Source organism: Aspergillus stella-maris, assembly GCF_047715825.1.
Source record: "Aspergillus stella-maris strain CBS 113639 unplaced genomic scaffold BDV14scaffold_19, whole genome shotgun sequence".
Taxonomy (NCBI): Eukaryota; Fungi; Ascomycota; class Eurotiomycetes; order Eurotiales; family Aspergillaceae; genus Aspergillus; species Aspergillus stella-maris.
Genome location: NW_027396813.1, coordinates 82,698 through 101,729, shown reverse-complemented (window position 1 = coordinate 101,729; position 19,032 = coordinate 82,698). Strand labels below are relative to the sequence as shown.

At 50.0% G+C, this 19,032-nt stretch overlaps 9 protein-coding genes across 9 annotated transcripts; 5 read left to right on the top strand and 4 right to left on the bottom strand.

Annotated features, from left to right (window-relative positions):
* Window positions 1-218: 218 nt before the first annotated feature.
* Window positions 219-1,342, top strand: BDV14DRAFT_208012 (Zn(II)2Cys6 transcription factor domain-containing protein; the record flags this gene model as incomplete). The annotated part of the gene is made up of 1 exon (XM_073775305.1): window positions 219-1,342. Exon 1 carries the CDS (start codon window positions 233-235, stop codon window positions 1,340-1,342), a length of 1,110 nt encoding a protein of 369 aa, XP_073629387.1. The 5' UTR covers window positions 219-232.
* Window positions 1,343-1,365: 23 nt separating this feature from the next.
* BDV14DRAFT_171093 (uncharacterized protein) lies at window positions 1,366-2,201 on the bottom strand. Its single transcript, XM_073768331.1, has 2 exons — window positions 1,925-2,201; window positions 1,366-1,864 (listed from the first exon to the last, which is right to left on the bottom strand). Exons 1-2 carry the CDS (start codon window positions 2,130-2,132, stop codon window positions 1,434-1,436), a joined length of 639 nt encoding a protein of 212 aa, XP_073629386.1. The 5' UTR covers window positions 2,133-2,201; the 3' UTR covers window positions 1,366-1,433.
* A 392-nt stretch (window positions 2,202-2,593) lies between these two features.
* Window positions 2,594-3,680, top strand: BDV14DRAFT_208009 (NmrA/HSCARG family protein). The gene has a single exon (XM_073775304.1). The coding sequence runs from the start codon at window positions 2,656-2,658 to the stop codon at window positions 3,616-3,618; it is 963 nt and encodes a 320-aa protein (XP_073629385.1). The 5' UTR covers window positions 2,594-2,655; the 3' UTR covers window positions 3,619-3,680.
* Window positions 3,681-3,935: 255 nt separating this feature from the next.
* On the top strand, window positions 3,936-4,960 carry BDV14DRAFT_208005 (tyrosine-protein phosphatase; the record flags this gene model as incomplete). Its single annotated transcript, XM_073775303.1, has 3 exons — window positions 3,936-4,313; window positions 4,377-4,693; window positions 4,747-4,960. 3 exons carry the CDS (start codon window positions 3,936-3,938, stop codon window positions 4,895-4,897), a joined length of 846 nt encoding a protein of 281 aa, XP_073629384.1. The 3' UTR covers window positions 4,898-4,960.
* Window positions 4,961-5,350: 390 nt separating this feature from the next.
* BDV14DRAFT_208004 (Zn(II)2Cys6 transcription factor) lies at window positions 5,351-7,628 on the bottom strand (the record flags this gene model as incomplete). Its single annotated transcript, XM_073775302.1, has 2 exons — window positions 5,351-5,372; window positions 5,449-7,628. 2 exons carry the CDS (start codon window positions 7,626-7,628, stop codon window positions 5,351-5,353), a joined length of 2,202 nt encoding a protein of 733 aa, XP_073629383.1.
* Window positions 7,629-7,769: 141 nt separating this feature from the next.
* On the bottom strand, window positions 7,770-8,934 carry BDV14DRAFT_198876 (SDR family NAD(P)-dependent oxidoreductase; the record flags this gene model as incomplete). The annotated part of the gene is made up of 6 exons (XM_073773078.1): window positions 7,770-7,859; window positions 7,907-7,974; window positions 8,027-8,260; window positions 8,320-8,487; window positions 8,569-8,805; window positions 8,865-8,934. The coding sequence occupies 6 exons, from the start codon at window positions 8,932-8,934 to the stop codon at window positions 7,770-7,772; spliced, it is 867 nt and encodes a 288-aa protein (XP_073629382.1).
* A 1,110-nt stretch (window positions 8,935-10,044) lies between these two features.
* On the top strand, window positions 10,045-11,017 carry BDV14DRAFT_208002 (tubby C-terminal-like domain-containing protein; the record flags this gene model as incomplete). Its single annotated transcript, XM_073775301.1, has 2 exons — window positions 10,045-10,860; window positions 10,925-11,017. Exons 1-2 carry the CDS (start codon window positions 10,165-10,167, stop codon window positions 11,015-11,017), a joined length of 789 nt encoding a protein of 262 aa, XP_073629381.1. The 5' UTR covers window positions 10,045-10,164.
* A 150-nt stretch (window positions 11,018-11,167) lies between these two features.
* On the bottom strand, window positions 11,168-12,163 carry BDV14DRAFT_198874 (Alpha/Beta hydrolase protein; the record flags this gene model as incomplete). The annotated part of the gene is made up of 4 exons (XM_073773077.1): window positions 11,168-11,433; window positions 11,484-11,596; window positions 11,662-11,831; window positions 11,891-12,163. The coding sequence occupies 4 exons, from the start codon at window positions 12,161-12,163 to the stop codon at window positions 11,168-11,170; spliced, it is 822 nt and encodes a 273-aa protein (XP_073629380.1).
* A 289-nt stretch (window positions 12,164-12,452) lies between these two features.
* On the top strand, window positions 12,453-14,236 carry BDV14DRAFT_188922 (major facilitator superfamily domain-containing protein; the record flags this gene model as incomplete). The annotated part of the gene is made up of 6 exons (XM_073771130.1): window positions 12,453-12,530; window positions 12,582-12,644; window positions 12,699-12,861; window positions 12,919-13,873; window positions 13,923-14,056; window positions 14,109-14,236. 6 exons carry the CDS (start codon window positions 12,453-12,455, stop codon window positions 14,234-14,236), a joined length of 1,521 nt encoding a protein of 506 aa, XP_073629379.1.
* Between the last annotated feature and the right edge of the window lie 4,796 nt (window positions 14,237-19,032).

The window sequence follows — 19,032 nt, the reverse complement described above, 5'->3', positions numbered from 1 at the left end:
AGAATGTAATATTCAGGGACATAAAAGAACCAGCTGTCCTACTCGTTTTGGTTTTTAGTTCCTCTAATTTAAATCACTTTTGGTTGTTGTACAGTACTTTAAAGTTGAGCAAGCATGGATTTTTTTTGGAGTTCTGCGAACCGACCGGGAACTACGAACCGACCGGGATTTACGTTATCCTCCATTTCAGCTGAATCTTCAACATCTTCAAAATCATAGCTTGGTAAACCAAATGTCTCTTCGCCGCAAATCATGCAACCCTTGTTTCCGAAGTCGTCGAAAATGCAACCTCGCATATCCAACGTGTGGAACTTGTCGAAGGACAAACAAGGCGTGTCAATATGCGTACCCGCCGGTGGGTGCAAGGACGCCATCTGGATCTTCAAACGGCGCACTAATCGCCATCGATGCTACTGAAATCTCCTCACTGGACTACCTAGATACTGGTGCTGTCTCCGATCTGTTTAATCAGTACGCGCCACCTCAGAGTGGAGTAACGCCGCGCTTTCGACTACCCAGCACCCCGCCGGACTATGTTGGCATCTCAAGGTTTTGTGGCTCACTGGGCGACGTTCAGCCCATTGAAGGTAGCACTGCAAGCTGGCAGTGGGTCATCGACAAATTTAAGAGCTACCCTGATGCATTTGCGCGCCAGGCTAGCACGATCTTCATCCATGAAGATCTGTACAGCGACACGATGCCAAGGTCCATGAGAACAGCGTACGGTATCTCGGCTTCCTCGTGCCTACTCACTGACAGAAGCCGGGGTCGCATGTTCAAGACCATTGACGATGAAGTGTCTGACCTTCTAAACTCCACGGAGCGAACATCTATCATCGAAGACCTCGCCTCCTTACAGGCCTTAACGCTCTACCAAACCATCCGCTTCTTCAACGGTGATCTCAAACAGCGCGCCACAGCTGAACAACAGCAAAGCATTCTTTTCAGTTGGGCGCTGAAACTCGTTACCCGCTCGCAGACGGAATTGCGGGATGTATCAACTCGGGAAGGCTGGCTTCTCGCAGAATGTATTCGTCGGACAGCGATAATAGTTTACTTTCTCTACGGCGTGAATTCGATCTTCCGTGAGGGGATCTGTATTGGATTGCCGACGCTTGCTAAGTTGCCTCTGTCGACGGAGCTGGGGTATTGGGATAGAGAGCAAGTGGATGGGGATTGTAGAGAGTTGGCGCTGAGTGAGACGATGTCGTATGAGACTTTCATGGCATTGTGGCTTGTTTCTACACCGAGAAAGCTTGATCCTTTTGAGAAGTTGCTTCTTGTTCCGTGCCAGGGGCTGGATACTGTTGAGAGATTTGATAATGCCGCAATTGAGGTATAATTAGCTTGCTTTTATTTAGAAGTTGAGTTTCTATTCCTGCGCTTGTACATAAGATAATAATAATACCCGTTTCTCCACTCATCATATGCCCTCAGACAGGAATCGTCTGCAACTGCGCGACCACATCAACTTCCTTCCCATTAGTAACCAATTGCTCCAAGATGCGTACGATAGTCTCATCATTTTTCGACTCCTCATATCTCTCAACACTAGCCCAACCAATCAGTCCCAAAAATAGACCCTCTTCACCCTCAGTCCCCTTGGAAGACGCCAAAGGCAGTGTCTCCTCCTTACCGCGGAGGTACTCACCCAACCTCGCCCAAATCTCCTCCGTATCAAGACCCTCCTTAACTTTGACTATCTGCGTAACCCCCGCAGACCCAGCTCCAACCGGAGAGGTAACATTCACATGCAACTTAGGGGCAGGCGGCCCTGCAAGAAAAGGCTTCACGCTCTCGATGAACTCCACGAATTTAGGGGAGTTGGGATAGATTTCGGCGAAGGACGAGGGGTCGTCCCATTCTATTCGAGTAAATAATCATCAGCCTCACGTATTATAGTCAAAGGTTGCAGTGTGCGTACCTAGCAACAGTACACCGCGGTTGGAACTTTCAACCTTCTTCCCCTCGTCATAGAGAACGAATCCGTACGCAATGAACTGTACTCCGGGGACGCCAGCAAGGTGACCAAATATTGCATTCCCTTCAGATTGAATCGTGGATAGCGTCTCAGCGTCATCTTTAAAGATAGGAAGGGCGAGTTCCGTAATGGGGGTTTTGGTGGTGGACATCTTGGCTTGCTGATGCTTGAGATCTTAGGTTGGAGTGGGGATGATGTTATGAGATGAGACGCCTAAGCGGGGAACGAGTGCAATATTTATCAACTTAGGCCATCTTACTCTGTAAGATAAAGAGGCTAAGCATCCAATCACTTGCTTATGCGAGCCTGAAGGATGCGCTTAGATCCAAGTTTGTATACGTGGATCCACATTTGCCCGCAGGTCCGCCGCCAGTCCGCCGCCACGAGCCCACACGAGCCCGCATCGGGTTCAATGCCGCGACACCTCCGCAGGCTTACTAAATCCCGTGAGTACAGAGTATTCTCAAATTGGCGAGTGGAATAGAACCAGTAAAGGAGGGACCCGACGTGGTAGGACAAAGGTGGGTCCGAGCGGGGCCTATACTTGAGGAGAGGGATATATAAGGAAGCTGAGCACTGCTAGGTAGTAGTTTTGCTAGCAATATGACTACAATCAAATCCATCTTTCCTTCTCTGATCATAGGCAAGTGTTTAATATCTTTAAGCTGACCACAATGTCCAAACTCATCACTATCATCGGCGCAACGGGCATCCAGGGTGGATCCGTCGTCAAAGCCCTACAAAACGATCCCACTTGGTCAATCCGCGCAATAACTCGAAACACCTCTACTGAAGCTGCAAAGACCCTCTCATCACAAGGAATCGAGGTCGTCAAGGCCGATTTGAACGACATCGACTCCCTAACCGCAGCATTCAAAGGAACAACCGCCATCTTCGCCGTAACAAACTTCTTCGAAACCCTCGGCGCTCTCACTATCGAAAAAAGCATGGAAGTCGAAACAACACTCGGAATCAACCTCGCCATAGCTGCTAGCAAGACCGAGAGTCTAGAGCACTACATCTTCTCCACTCTCCCCGACTCCAGCAAATACAGCGGTGGAAAAGCCATCGTACCCTACTACGAGAGCAAGAACGCCGTCGAGCGGTATATCCGCTCGAACCTCCCGGGATTATTGGAAAAGACCACATTTCTCTGGTTGGGCTGGTACGCGTCTAATGTTCTTGCGCCGCCATGCCACCCTTCGAAAATCCATAGTGTTGATGGCACGGACACGTACGTTACGCTCTGGAGTGTGCCGTCTACAACGAAAATTCCGCTTCTGGGCGATGAGAGGGTGAACCCGGGTCTCTTTGTGAGGTCTGTCCTGGCTCGGCCTGACAAGACTCAAAAGGGAATATACGTCCGCGGGATAACGCGCCACGGGTCCATCGGGGAGGTCATTGCCGCTTTCGCAGAGGCGAAAGGGATCAAAATTCATTATTTACAAGTTCCTAAGGAGGAATATACACCTCTTTGGCCTGGTTGGGGGACGCTCATGGATTTGTCGCATTCTTGGCTGGAGTTGACGGGGGGTTGGCCTGAGGCTGGGACTGAGGGGGTTGTAACGGCTGAGGAGTTGGGTGTTAAGGGACTTATCAGTACTAAGGAGGCATTCAAGGGCTTTCCTTTGCTCTGAAAGGGCGATGTTAAATTTTCCTTTGCCGCGATGAATGTTGTTGGGTGATGTTTTGGGCTGGGAATATTATTGACAACAATACATATATTTCAACACTAAGCCCTATCTTCTACCCCAAATGGTCAACCGCATTTGCGTAACAACAAGATATAGTTTACGATTCATGTACATTAATCGGGAATTAAATACTCCGCGTGGCACAAGCAAAAAGCCACTGCAGATCTTAGAACGCACCTGCATGACAGATCCACATACGATTCTCGCACACCGAAACTCCAACCGCAAACAACCAACTTCCATCCCAATACCATCTCAGCATGGCGGCACAGCAACAAAGTGTAGCACTGGACTCTGGTGTTGGGACAGCTATATCGATAGACGGCGTTTTCAACGTTCGTTCCTTCGGCGGATATCCCAGCTCTCTTGCCCCCAACACCATAACGCGCCATGGACGAATCTACCGCGCGGGCCACCTACGCGATATAACGCTAGTTGGATTGACACAACTTCACGATCTGGGAATAAACACAATCATCGACCTGACAAACTCCGGCGAAACGAAGGCTCTTTTCACGGATGAGCCAGACGGCACAACTGCGCAATGTAAAGTGCTCAATCTTCCGCTTGCAAAGCATGCATTCTCCGTGAAGGGGTTGTCGGAGAAGTATAAGCGGTATCTTAGCGAGGGCGAAAGGGTACGTATTCCTATACCATTTGAGGCTGAGGTTTTGGTTAATGGGCTGATGCTTGTTATCTAGGCCGTGGCTCAAAGCTACCTCACCCTCTTAACCGACGGCGCCCCAGTTCTGCGGGATATCCTCCTTTATATCCGGGACCACCCCGAAGATACCCTCCTGATTCACTGCGCAATGGGCAAAGACCGGACGGGCGTCATATTTGCTGTCCTGCTCTCGCTGGCTGGTGTTCCCAGTGACACTATTGCTGAAGAGTACGCTCTTAGCGAGGCCGCCCTGGGAGAAGCATTACCTGAGATCGCGGCCGCAATCAAGAAGGCTATGCCGGTTGTTGATGATATTGGTGCTATGGAGAGGGCTAGGATTGTGATTAAGACGAGGTGAGCCATTTGATCACGAGTTGATTTTGGGTGTTTGGCTGACGGTAGTCTAGTAAGAAGGCCATGGCTCTAACGTTGCAATTGATCGAGGAGGAATCTGGTGGTGTGCTTGGATATGTGATGAAGTGCTGTGAGCTGGGTGTTGTGGATATCAAGCGGGTTCAGCATGCTTTGACGGGTCCATCGAATGGTGCGGCTGAGTGACGCCACTACAATATCCTAGATGTTACACTGTGTAACTGTGCTATTTAGGAAAGCAAGCAAGTCCGCTATATTATCTCTCTCTCCATTCATCGCAACAGAAGGACCCAGTCTCTCGTAAAATGACATCTCAAAATACTCTGGATATAAGCCGGCATACTCCCAATCAAAAATAGCGCGTATTTTCAACGTCTTCGGATCGACGATAACATCTGGCTAAGACAGATCATTGTGGCAAGAAGACGTATTCGGGTGCTGCCCATGACTTGGCCCCGTTGCTCCAGTTCCACCGGCCATTTCGTATTGTCTTGGACTCGATCTGTAACTTTCAAAACTCGGTATGGCGGGATCACGATGCCAATCGGTCCGCCGCTGCGACTCGCTTTCAGCGAATGCAGGGTATCAAGATACTTTCGAAGCTCAAGCTTCACGACCTCCTTCTGTCCCTCAGTGAGATCAGCCAGTCAAAGTAAAGATCCTTTTCCAACATATTCAAGCCATCCATTCTGCTAGACAAGCCTCAATTGGGCAACACCCCACGCAACCCCTCGTACCCAAACTCAGCATCCGTAACGTCTCCAGGAAGAGAAAGTTCCAACCTCATATGGGCATCTAGATTAGACCCCATAAGAGCCGATCGCGCATCAGGGCTTAGCCCCGCCTGGCCATCGAGCATCGACTCAGAGCCATAGAAAACTTCTTGGCCTGGAAAAGCAGGGAGCCACGTCTCCCATGGCTCCGCCGCGACAGAGAACTGGCTATAGGTATTAAAGTCCGGAGACGAAAGATCGGCAAGGGGATTGCTAGTGGTACCGGTATGCAGTGATCGAGGAGCTATAGGGTCAGAAGGTGCGGAGTGCGTTCGACCCGGTGGCTGTGGTGACGGGCGCTCGGTCGAGAAAAGAGATTTTAGCTGCTGTTTTGCTTGTCGATCAAGGATGTATTTGACGCGGGCGCGGATAATATCGATGCTGCGGTCTAGGCCGGGCATCGCGATAGCAGTATGCTGGATGATGTCGAGGAGGAATTTAAGCTCCGTCCAAGCGGTTGAAGAGGAATCCTGCGTTTCGATCGGATTTTTTGATTTTGATACGTCCATTTCGAGCTGGTAGACGGCTGTTGTTGCAGCGGTGTACGTGCAGTAGCTATTCATGTACGTAATGTGATGAAACCCGAATGTGTTGACGTACATGTTCAATAAGTCGTGGATTGCAGTTGTTGCTGTTCGGCATATCTTCCAGCTTTTCTGGGCAGCAGGAGAGCTTGAACGTTGACCATCGACGTGCGGTCTGTGCAGGAGGATACATGTGGTATGGTACATAAGATTGAGCGAGGTGATATGTGGTGGTGGGCTCAGCAAAGGCATCGCATGAGTTGACACGCGGAGGTGAGATGGAAGGGTTGCCCACCACCCACCCAGTTCCTGTTCAATGCGACAAAATGCAGCCATTCGCGAACGTGGTTTGGGAAGTTTGCATTCTTGCGCGGATGGCTGCGGACTATATAGTTCAAGCATGATTTTGCTGATAACCAGGCACAACTTGCATAGTGCGGTGAAGCAGGAGATGATGTGTCCCGGTGTCGGTTGGTACACAGGAAGCTCCTTAGCCTTAGGGTCGGCACCGTAGAATGGTTCCCATGCATCATGTTTCGAAAAGTCATCGAGAAAGTCCAGCGAGACGTTTCCTGTTCCAATCAAGAAGTTCGGCATTCTCCCAAGGTACAGACTGATATGTTTATCCCACGCATACAAGCTCCAAAACAACCTCTTTCGGATCTCAATGTCCTCCGGCGATAGCGATTTTGCATAATGCTGCAGTTTGTCTGTTGAGACATGTAGGCCGAGGTCAATTGCCATGCGGAAGGCCATGCCGGAGAATAGCCACGCCTGTGAAGACCGACCGCAAGCGACGTCACGGGCGGATTGTTGAAGGAGCGCTTGGATTCCGGGGATAGAAGGCGTGTTGAGTGTGTCTATGGCCATAGAGATCTTTGCCTCGAGCATTAGTCGGTCGGTCAGCTGCTGGAATGTCTCTCCCTGCACGGCTTCGTTCCAGACCCCCTCGGAGGCGCGGATAAACCGACAGCTATGGGCGAAGAGGACTTTTAGCAGCGTCTGGGAGCAGTACGACGGTTGAGTCTCATCACACATACGGATCATATCTCGGGTAAAGGCAGGGCGGTAAACAAACAGAAATGCAGGGTGCAGCCAGCACCAGTGCAGTTGCAGTAAAATTCTTGCTAAGTCTTCGGAAATGCCGCTCTCTGCAACGATGGACCGCAGGTTAAGGCCCTCGAGAGCCTTCTGGGTCGCCGCATTAGCCACAGGCGCTTGTCCTTGCTCTGTTCGCGCATTTTCTGTTGGGTATGCCGATGTAGACAATTGACCCTGATTTGCTTCTTCGACGGGGACCTCGTGGATAGCTGATGTCGGGTTATGGAAACTCACGGCGCCACGGTCATTGACACTGAAGGAATCGTCATCTTGGGCCGTAAAAGCAGGGGTTTCTGGAGCCGAAAAGGGGGTCTCTAGTGAAGAAGGCGCAAAGGAGGTCGCGCTCTCGAGCTCCCGAATGCGCGCCTGCAGCGATCGAACGTACGCGACTGATGGGGCTTTTTCGTATTCGCACTGAATGTGGTGAGCAGTGCAGGTCGAGCAGCTTGGCGTCTTTCCATCGCATTTGCTCTTGCGTCTGCGACAGGTCGAGCATACGATCTTTCGATTTCGAGCCATGATGCAGTGAGATGGAGGTTGAATGAGGAACGTTCGGTAAGTGGCCGACGTTGACCCTATGTATGCGGGGAAATCCCGGGGTATCCGAGGCTAAGAATTACACAATTTAGAGGATAGCATTCATTTACTAGTACATAATATTCAGATCTTTGCATTATTTGGCACACCGGTATTCTTCTCCGCCAGGGTGTCCGCCTTTAACGCTGGTCTATCAGCCTTGCCGGCCGTGGTCTATCATCGTTAGCAGTCAGTCTTTTTATAAGATTCAATATACTCACTCCTCCATCGACAGGCATAATCAAACCCGTAATCCATTTTGCCTCCTTACTACACAGAAACACGATGGCTACAAAATTAATCTACGGTTCCCAAACTCATCGCGATTGAGGAAGACGTACCATATCCAACATCCCACGCATCACCCTCTTGCTTCATCAGGTTTTGGTTAATCCGCGCTTGTCTCATCTCATCCGTCATACCACGGCCTCGGACCATAGGCGTAAACACCATCCCAGGGCAGACGCAGTTTACGCGGATATTCTCCGGTCCGTGCTGAGCGGCCATAGCTCGGGTCATCTGGATGATTGCGCCTTTGGTTGTTGGGTAGAGGAGGCTAGGGTTTCCTCCTTGTACTGCTCATCTGGTTAGCTACTAATACTGTGTGTGAATGCTTAGGAAACAGAAAACATACACCCACTAACTGAGGACATGTTGACAATCGCGCCTCGACCGGCCCTCCTCATAACAGGAATGACATGCCTGCTCATGAAGACCATGCTGGTAACATTGATACGAAAGTCGCGGTCCCAAGCAGCGAGATCGACTTTTGTTGCGTCACCCATTGCGCCGCCGACGCCGACTGTTGCCCAATGTCAGCAGCTGCATCTATCTCTCTCTAAGTCTTGCCGGTAGAGTGCCAGGTGGGGGAGACAGAGGATACCAATATTAACCAAGATACTCACGCCGCCCAACTTCTCAACCGCCGTCTTAACAACCCTTTCACAGTCGCTCTCGCTCGTAACATCAGCCTGGACAACAATCGTCTCTCCCATTCCACCCTCATCATCGATCATCCTCTTTGTCTCAGCTGCCCACTCCGCATTATAATCGACAAGCACGACCTTCGCGCCTTGTCGCGCGAGAAGGATTGCTGTTGCGCGGCCATTGCCAATTTCACCTAGTTGCCTAGTTAGGATATCACCATCCATTTCGGGATATACTCAATCAGGGTCATACCTGACATGCGCGATCCAGCGCCCGTAACGATCGCGACCTCGCTAGCGAAACTGAATGCTTTGCTTGTCATTTCGAAAAAGTCACCTGTAGATTTCGGCATATAGATAAATGGAAATGTTTGCAACTAATTCCTTTCGCCTTTTGCATGCGTCCTTTCCCTATATATCATCCAGCACGGGAACTATGCGTCGTCGGCCTCTCGCCGAATGCCCGGTGCGACATCTCCACGGCAGTCCACACACTCTCCATCAGAGCCGTCCCGGGAAATGGCTGCCAGTGTGGACTGGTGAATGCGGGGAATCAAGCTTTCTCCAAGTAACGTTGATCCTTATCCGGGTGTTCGGCAGACCTCCGGAGTCCGAATTCATAAAGTTGGCGTGGGGCGTGGGTTGGTGTTGGAGAAGCTGGGGTACCTATGTCCGGGTTACCAGCTGTCTAGATTCGCCAGGGCCTCGGGCATAAGCCGAATCGTCTTTCATCATGAAGTTGGGCATGTCCTGTGTGCCTTCTATTATAAAACCATGTCCTTATTACCGTTCCATAAACTTCTCAAACCGGCATTGTTATATCCTAAGCTGTCGACAGTGCGAGAGAAAAAGAAAAGACCAGAAGAGGGAGAATAAACGCGGCTAGCCTACTTGAGCTCCCAGATAGTGAATGAACTCGTGGTACTAGATGTATCAAGATTAATGCCGAGCTTGGACCCTTTTCCACTTTCAGACCGAACCCAGCCCAGGGAAAAAAGCTCACCATGATGCCATATCCTCTCCTGGAACTCTGTCGGTGGAATTTGGTAGCAAATATGTTCTGGCTGGGCCAGGTCTTCATGATCTGAATTGGGTTTTGAGGCTCAGCGATCTGCTGCGCCCGATCCGCACCCGCGTGGCTGCAAGTAACGTAACGTCGTGTTGTGCTATCTGCGTATTCAAAATATCCGCTCTTCAGTCATCCAATGCAGTGAAGCACATCTGCAGAATGCAAGCTTAGGCTCTCAAACGGCGCCCGTCGGAAATCAAGTTGAGGTTATACAAGGCACAGTCCTAACCCAGGCGGCTCTGCATTTGGCCCCCGCAATACGCGTCATGCCTACCTTGATAGGTATAGAACATCCACTTAAAGCAGACGATCCCACGGGCCAGACACGGGTGACCTGTCACTTGCATTCATCAGCACGATGACGGGCAGGCACAGAGCATTCCAATCATCCCGCCCTGACTCTAACATTACCATCAATTTCCCTCAGCGAAGCTAGGCTACCGCTTCGACATCCAGTCACTGTTCAAGAAACGATAAGGATACAATGGAGAAAGCCAAGGCAACCCAAACCGATCCTCCACCTTCGTCTGAACCACCCGCCTACCGAAAACCAAAACACCCCATCGCGCTCAGACCGGAATACATCGCTCCAAACAATACAACAATCCACGTGAAGCAGCACAGCGCAAGTTGGAGCAGCGGTGATTTCACAGTTACCAGTGTCCCTGGACCCGAGAATCCAGATCCAGACCCAAAGCCAAAAGAACTATTCAAAGTCTTAGGCGAACTCGCATCTTTCTCGCAACGCCGGTACTTCCGCGATGCAGATGGTCTCCCGTTATTTGAGTTAAGTAGGGAGAAGATGGGGTATAAATGGTTCCTTCACCTCCCAGGAGAAAAGGAGCGCAACAAGGACGGGAAGAAAGGCTCGAGCCTCTTCTCCTCGTCTTCCTCATCGCCATCCTCATCGACTTCATCTTCAAAGGCCATAGCAACAATAAGGTCCTCATACAGCACGCTCAAAGATAAATTCGAAGTCTCCTTCCGAAACGCCGCAGTTAAAAACGAAGAAGTCACACTTGAAGTCCGCGGCCAGAACGTCTGGAAGAGTCTCACGCATGTTTATTACCACGGGAAGCTCGTTATGGAAATCACATTGAAAGGGATGGCGGCTGTTTATATTCCTGGTAAAGGACCGAGGTGGGACGTTAGGGTTGTTGAGGGGGTTGATCTTGCGCTGGTGAGTTTTTTTCTTGGGCGTTCTTTTGAGGATAAGGTGGCTAATGGTTAACATTGGGGTCCAGGCAGCGGTTATCACGGTGATTATTGCGGCGACCTTGTATGATTCGAATAGCGGGTTGAGTAATACTGGTGCTCCGAGTTCCGTGTCGGGCTAGGTACTAATTGTTTGGGCTGAGGCCGCAGGAAATGCCCTTATTTTAGAGGGATCGGAAGGCGCAACTTATTGTACAATCAATTTTGCTTATTCGCGCCGCGTTACCAATCGGATAGTTTTAAATTTCCTAAAGTGACCCCTACCAAGTTGATCATAATCTAGCTTTGACGCCACCGTTCCCCATATCAAGTCCCAACCAAAAACCGAACCACTTTACAATCTCCTTCAGACTTTCCTCCTTGACATATCGTTCGTAAGCATCTTCCATATTTCCCCTCAATGCAAAACCACGTTCAACACCCGAGAACAGCTGAAGCTGGTACTTGCTTCTATTGGCGCTCATGATATCGATTGCGCGCCGCCGCGCCTCGGTCGGGAATGTATGGTCTGTTTCAGAGCAGGAGAGAAACAATGGCTCTGGATTTCATGTAAGCATTTGCACTCCCTACAAGCAATGTGACTTTTACTCTTCAGATTGGCAAAATGCCGCTCCTGCAGGAACGCCGGGTGCGCAAATGCACCTGCGTTTACAGCATCCGTCGCAAGTAAATCGCAGACGTAGGGAGCGCCGAAGCAATAACTGCAACACCAATCAGCACTTATCCTGGAACTGCGGGCATTTGAATGGATGAAGAGGCAACTTACCCAACACAAGCGTACTTTGTCTCTGCCCGACCAAACTCTCTCTTCACAGCCTCCACCCACCGCGGTACAGCCTCGTTCGCGAAAGCCGTATGTTTGTTCTTCCAAGCCTCGTAGTCAAAGTTCGGGTTTGATTTGTCGTGCCTGTTCTTACGGTGTTTCCAGACTGGGTCCTGCGCTTATTATTAATCACTTTTATTTCCCAAGATATCAATTGTAACAAATAACGTACGCCTCGGAAGTAATCTAGCCCTAGCACTGTATACCCAGCATCGGCGAACCCGTCCATGACCAGGAGTCCGTTCGTGAACATACCCCAGACATCGGGGAAGTAGAGTAGGATATACCCATTTGCGCTTGAGGGGCGGCTAATGTATGTCTCTACCCCTGCGATAGGTTTAAACTTTCCTCGTGGTGTACCGCTGTGTAGTGTTCCCTTTAGGCAGCATGGGCCTGCAGGTTTAGTGAGCCACGATGACGTTGATGATGATGGATTTGTCGACATGATGACCTGCGCCGGATTCTCTGGTAGTCATAAAGGACGTCCGTCGGTTTTTCTGGACTCGATCCTTTCAACCTTATACACAGTTGGAGTCAAGCTTTGTGGAGGAATGTGGGATGGCGCCGGCCACTTTCCGCTCGGCTGGTTCGGCGATTGCCCGAATCCCCAACGAGTCATGCCCCCGCAATTTTCCCCAGGATTCTGACAGAGTATTATATCCTGGGCGTTTCTGGCTTCTGAGCGCTAGGAATTCGTGAATCTTCTGCCAGAACTTAAGGTGAATAACGACAAGATGCAGATTATGAATGTCAATCAGGTTGAACGTGCGTCGCAGGTTGAGGTTTCTGACGAGAAGACGACGATTTATGAGGTGGGTTCCTCTTCACTCCGCTACCAAGAGATAGGCATGCTAATGGAGTAGCACGATGCCGTTGGGTACCGAGAGTATAGAGAGGGTTTGCATATTGAGGTTACTCCCAAGCAGGTATGACTGAGCTTCTACCTCTGCCTTACACCATGCTGACGAGTGTTCCGATAGAATTCGCGAGTTCGCTGGAAGATCGATGCCATTATCCTTCCCGTTTTCCTCGTCACGCAAGCTCTCCAGTTTCTCGATAAGACTGCTCTCAACTATGCCAACATCCTTGGGTACCAGGAGGCATTAGGATTGGAGGGGCAGCAGTTCAACTACATCTCTGCTAGTACGTTCGTCAATGGGTAGAGTATCGCTTGTTTCGTTCATCCACTAACTTAGCCAGTGGTTTATGCCGGATACTTCTTCGGTCAGTACCCTTGTGGCTGGTTAATCGGGCGTTTCCCTGCCCAGAGGGTCCTTGGGATAAGTTGTTTTCTTTGGGGGTTGATGGTTATCATCTTGACTCAATGCCGGTCTTACTCCAGTGCTATGGGAGTCCGCTTCATTATGGGGATATTCGAAGCCGCGGTTACTCCAGGTCTAACTCTTATGACGGGTTTTTGGTACACCCGTCATGAGATCCCCTTGCGCCAGTGTATTTGGTATTCAGCTCTCGGTTGGGGAGGTATCGTCGGATCATACATCTCCTTCGGTATTGCCAAGATGTCTCCTGATACTAAGCCTGAGCGCTGGGAGATTCTCTTCTTCATTCTGGGTGCCGTTACTTGTCTTTGGGCATTCGTGATCTTCTTCGGTCTTCCTGACTCGCCATCAACCGCCTTCTTCCTCAGCAAGGAAGAGCGTATCATCGCAGTCAAACGCGTCGCCGCCAACGAGACTGGTATCAAGAACAAGTCGTTCAACAAGAAGCAAGCCCTAACCGCATTCATCGACCCAAAGGCAATTCTTCTCTTCATTGCTGTTTTCGCAGCTGCGATCCCGAACGGCGTCGTGAACTCCTTTTCCACAATCATCATTCAGGATATGGGCTTCAGCACGGAGATGACAACAGAGCTGAAATCCGTTGGTGACGCCGTGCAAATTGTCGGTCTGATAATCGGCGGAATCATCACCCTTAATGTTCCCAATAGTCGCCTTCTCACTGCGACGGCTGCAAATATACTCTGTACCGTTGCCGCTGGGTGCATGGCGTACCTTCCTAGGTATATGACCTGGCAAAGACTTGCTTGCTTCTGGTTGGTGAACACGCAGTCGGTCGGTTTCACTGTGTCTCTTGTCACTATCTCCTCAAATATGGCCGGGTACACGCATCGAGCGATGGCGAATGCAATGGTCTTGTGAGTGTCGAAATTAATTCGCTGGTGTCCAAAACTAATCCGGGTTAAGCACTGCATACTGCTGGGGCAACTATGCCGGCCCCTTTGTTGTAAAGCCATCACAGGCCCCCGAGTACAAAGGCGCGACAATCGGTCTACTAGTCGGGTACTTGATTAGAACGGCTTGTCATTTTGGGTTATTGGGTGAGTGTCCTTGAGTGTCGACAAAGAGCTGCTTATGCTGACAATGACGTAGTATACCTGTTCACAATTAACCGCTATCGCGACCGCAATTATGGACCGGCTGATAAGGCAAGGAGTGACGAGTCTGGGATGCAGGATAAGACGGAGTTTGAGAATAGTGATTTCCGTTATGTGCTGTAGTTGGCTTATGTCCTGCTCAAGGAATATGACTGGGTGGCGGTATTAAGTAAACATTAAGAACAAAGTCCACTCAGTCATCGGTGGGAATGCTTAGTAGGGTACTGTATTGTTTTCTTTCAGAAAGAGTGAGAGCGATGGTGTAGGGCTGTTCCTTCCAAAATCAAAATATTATGACGCCAAAGGACGGCCGCGAGACTGCCCAACTTATTCCTGACCATGCAACGGTGTTGCTGCAGCCAAGAGTCACAGGATGCTCATTTCACCTCCAAGGCGATCCTTCAGCCTCGTTGTCCATATCTTGGTCGATGTTCTTGGCCTACGCCTCAGCCTCGTCATAGGGCATCGTCAGCGCGGGGTTGCTCGGTATATTTGACCTTTCTGTCCCTCTTCTTGTTTTTGGATAATTCAATCTTTTGTTAAACTTCAGTACAGGCAAGCACTCTAGCTCTGCTTCTATGGATCCTTCCACTTCAACACCCGGTGTAGCCGGTCTGCTTCCCGCGTACGCAGAGGCTGCAGCAAGGCTGCACTCACTCAGACGCTTTTACTGGTTACATTACCGCTTCACATTGCAGTATCATGGCATCAGAGTTCTTTTCGATCGCTGGAGCTATGGAGTGGGACTCGCCGATAGAGGCGCTTCAGAGACGACATTACATCCTCAACTCAAGGACGAACCTACTGCCAGGACTATAAAAGACTTGATGGCCACTGTACTGGATATATTTCCAGAAAATTACTCTAAGGTCTCTGGCGCCGACCAGCCAGAAGATCCGGAAGATTCACCGCAGATCATCGAACGCTACGAGTGGATAGCTACTGATAGTGAGAAGTTGCCGGATCGAATTGAAAGGTTTGATGAATTAGTGGAAAAGCTCCATAGTGTCATACCGCTGAAAACCTCACCACCAAACTGCTCGCAGGATTCAAAGAGTGTGGGGATTCGGGAAGAGCAGCTGCCGGTTCGCGACCAAGTCATTAGTTGGTTGAATGTACCGTCCATGGATGACAGCTTTGACGCATATCGCACCGCCCGCTTGGAGGGAACTTGCGAATGGATCACTTCACACTCCATTTATTCTCGATGGTTAGAGAATGACTCCTCGGGTGACTCCAAAGTCCTTTGGATTCACGGCCCTGCAGGTACTGGAAAGTCTGTTCTGTCTGCTCATGTCATTCAAACCCTTCGTGACACCACCCAACTCCCGGTCTACTACGCGTTTTGCTCTGCAGACTTTGAAGAGCGAAGGAACCCAACTTCCATCTTGAGCACTTGGTTGCTACAGGCCCTACATTTTGACGATTTTGTTTATGATATAATCCATAACCATCCCGCTGCCTGCATCACGCCATCGGCGGATCATTCTGACCTTTTAGGCTTGCTAAATACCTATCTATCTCGCAAAAATGATGTCGTCTTGGTCATCGACGGATTGGATGAATGTTTCGAGGACGGCGATACAAGTGAGGACGGTGGCACAAGTAAAGATTCACATCCTCGCAGAGAAGACCTCTTGCGTCAACTCTTGGCTACACTGGCAAATACCAAAGCTCGAGTGCTGGTTATGAGCCGCGACGAGGGAGACATCAGTGACCAACTTGCCTCTTATGCTCAACATCCACTCGGTGTTACACTCCTTGACATTCCACTTACGAAACGCCTGGTCTCCTCTGATATCGTTCGTTTCGCGCAGCACACTATTTCTAAACAGCTCCCAGACAAGGAACCTTCTTTTTTGCAGGATCTTGCTCTCAATATGGGACAGAAGTGCGACGGTGTGTTTTTGTGGATTCGACTCCAAAGCAGATACCTCGAGCCTCATAAGAGCAATGAAGAGCTACAAGATATTGTCAGCAGAATGCCCACGACGCTCTTTCAGACTTACGAGCGGGATTTGTCCATTATTCAGAGCCCTACAAATCCACACAGAAAGCGCGCAGAAACAATTCTTCGTTGGGTGGTATTTGCATCCGCAGAATTGACTGTCGTGGAGCTATCTGAGGCAGTCGAAGTGCTGGGTGAGGAGAATAATAAACCCAACTTCGATGCATTGTCTACATCATTCACGGAGGCGTACATCCAGTCTGAAATACTTGGTCCATGCGGTTCGTTCTTGAAGCTTCGACCACCTAGCAGGTCTACGCATTGGGGCCTTCAGACAGTTCATCTCGTTCATTTCTCGGCACTTGAATTCTTCTGTAACCTGGCGAGCAACGATGCTCTCTCGAACCAACCATTACAACATTATCGACTGGCCTCTGCATGCTTGAAGTATCTGGATTGCGAAAGTACTTGGGCTATCGAACAGGATTTTGAGACGTTCCACAACCGTCCGTTCCAGGCATATGCAACTCCAGCATGGGAGAAACACCAGGAATACTCCGCTAGCTATCAGCCAAAACTAATTCCCCAGCTCCTTTCTTTCTTTAGCGTCCCAAACCTCAATTGGGAAGCCTGGCGCGAGCGGTTTGAAAGCTCCCTTCCCCTCAAAGGGCGGCCACCAAAATCAAAACCTGGGAGCAGAATGTACTATGCGGTTTCATATGGCTTGCTGGACATTGTAAAGCTGTTGCACGCCACAGATCTGACCGTTGTCGACGAGGTCGGTGGATTGCTGGGCAATCCTATTCATGCTGCCATTTTCAACGGCCGCACAGAGATCCTTGAGTTGCTGCTCAGTATAGGGGCTGATATCTCACTACATGGGTTTCATGGGACTGCCCTTCACACAGCGGCTGCATTTGGCGGCGGAGAAGTAGCCAAACTCTTACTGAAACATGCGGCATCCATCACACCTGAGACTACCAGCGGCGGTACTTCAGTGTGTGCTCTGATGTCGAATCAGCGTGCGGATCCAAGGACTTTGACCGTTCGCGACGTGACTCCTCTTCATTTGGCTGCTTCTATGGGTAATGCGCGCATGGTACATCTTCTCCTCGACCATGGTGCAGAGCTTGAAGCCAAGTGTTCGAGTGGCTCAACAGCTTTACATTACGCTTCAGGTCAAAATCATTTTGAGTCATGCGAGACATTGGTCAATGCTGGTGCGAATGTCTCCGCCAGAGACAATTCCGGGTCGACGCCGTTACATGCTGCAAGCCACCTCAGTGGCGCTGATCGACTTATTCGCTTGTTGGTTGATCGAGGAGCAGATCCCTCAGCCTCTGAGGGCTACGGATACACTCCATTGCATCATGCTGCTAGCAGTGACCAATGTGCCACTATCAAATACCTGCTCCAATGTGGCTCTCGATTTGTAGCCACAAAACACGAAGGGAGTACTCCTTTACATACAGCAGCTATTCATGGAAACTGTGAAGCTGCGAAGCTTCTCCTGAAATTTGGTGTAGATATTCGGAACAATTTTCTCTTGACGCCCTTGCATAATGCAGCATATCATGGACATCCCAAGCTAGCCAAGCTTCTTTTGGACCATGATGCGGATATTGAAGCCCGGCATATTCAGTCCGGTACATCCGTTCATTTGGCAGCGGCTCGTGGACACTATGCGGTGGTCAAGGTCCTGTTAGACTACGGGGCAAACCCTAATTCCCAGGGCCCTTCCAATTTCACCCCGCTACATGGGGCCGCAGCTGCTGGTCACTATCTTGTGGTCGAGCTGCTCCTGGATAGTGATGCGGACCCTAGTGCAAAAGGCAGTCGCGATTTTACTCCGCTGCATTTTGCAGCACGTTCAGGACATCACGAGGTGGTTCAGCTCCTTTTAAAATTCGGCTCGGACATCAATGTCATCGATGAGAATTCGGAGAACTCTTTGCATGCTGCGGCTTATGGGGGCCACGACCAGATTGCTGGCGTTTTACTCGAAGCGGGTGCAGACCCTTTGGCGGTATCTGACATTGGATGGACACCCCTCCATTCAGCATGCGAAAAGGGCTCTGTTGAGGTGATCAAACTTCTTCTAAGCGCTGGTGCAGGCGTCGATTCTCGAAGCAATAGCGGCTGGACACCTTTGCATGTTGCATGCCACAACGGTCATGCTAGGGTGGTGGAAATGCTCATGCGCGCAGGAGCAGATATCCATTCCAAAGACCAACGTGGCCGCGCACCTTTGCACGCGGCATGCGATAAAGGTTCCACTATAGTATTAGAACACCTCTTGAGTGCTGGGGCTAATGTCAACGCCCAAACTGAACCCAAATGGACGCCTTTGCATTATGCATGCCAAAGGGGCCATGCCGCTACAGTGGAATTGCTTATTAGAGCAGGAGCAGATCTTAATCTTCAAGAAGAAGAAGGATTCCCACCTCTATATATAGCATGCCAAAACGGCTACACTGTTGTAGTGGAACTGCTTATCAAGGCTGGAGCAGATCTCAATGTTCAAGGACACGACGGATGCACACCTTTATTCATTGCAAGTCAAAATGGCCACGCGATTGTAGTAGAACTCCTTATCAAGGCTGGAGCAGATCTCAATCTCCAAAGAAGCACTGGAACGACACCCTTGCATGTTGCATGCTCAAATGGCCGTGCTACAGTGGTAAACTTGCTTGCCAGTTCTGAAGCAGACACTGATCTTCAAGACGACGATGGATGCACAGCTTTGCACATTGCATGCACAATTGATAATAGTATGATAGTGGAGCTGCTGATTAGTGCCGGAGCAGACATCGCTGCTCGAAAAGACTATGGATGGATGCCTTTGCATTTGGCTTGCTTCAATGATCAAGCTAAGGCAACAAAACTGCTTATTGACGCTGGTGCAGACATTGAAGCTCAAAAGGATAGCGAATGCACACCCTTGCATGTTACCTGCTCCAATGGCTGTGTT

Excerpts from the sequence above, each read along its gene's own strand:
- BDV14DRAFT_208009 (XM_073775304.1), top strand. The coding sequence starts at position 2,656 with ATGTCCAAACTCATCACTATCATCGGCGCAACGGGCATCCAGGGTGGA.
- BDV14DRAFT_171093 (XM_073768331.1), bottom strand. The coding sequence starts at position 2,132 with ATGTCCACCACCAAAACCCCCATTACGGAACTCGCCCTTCCTATCTTT. Across the intron at positions 1,865-1,924 it reads CCGCGGTGTACTGTTGCTAG|AATGGGACGACCCCTCGTCC; the intron begins GTACGCACACTG and ends TTACTCGAATAG.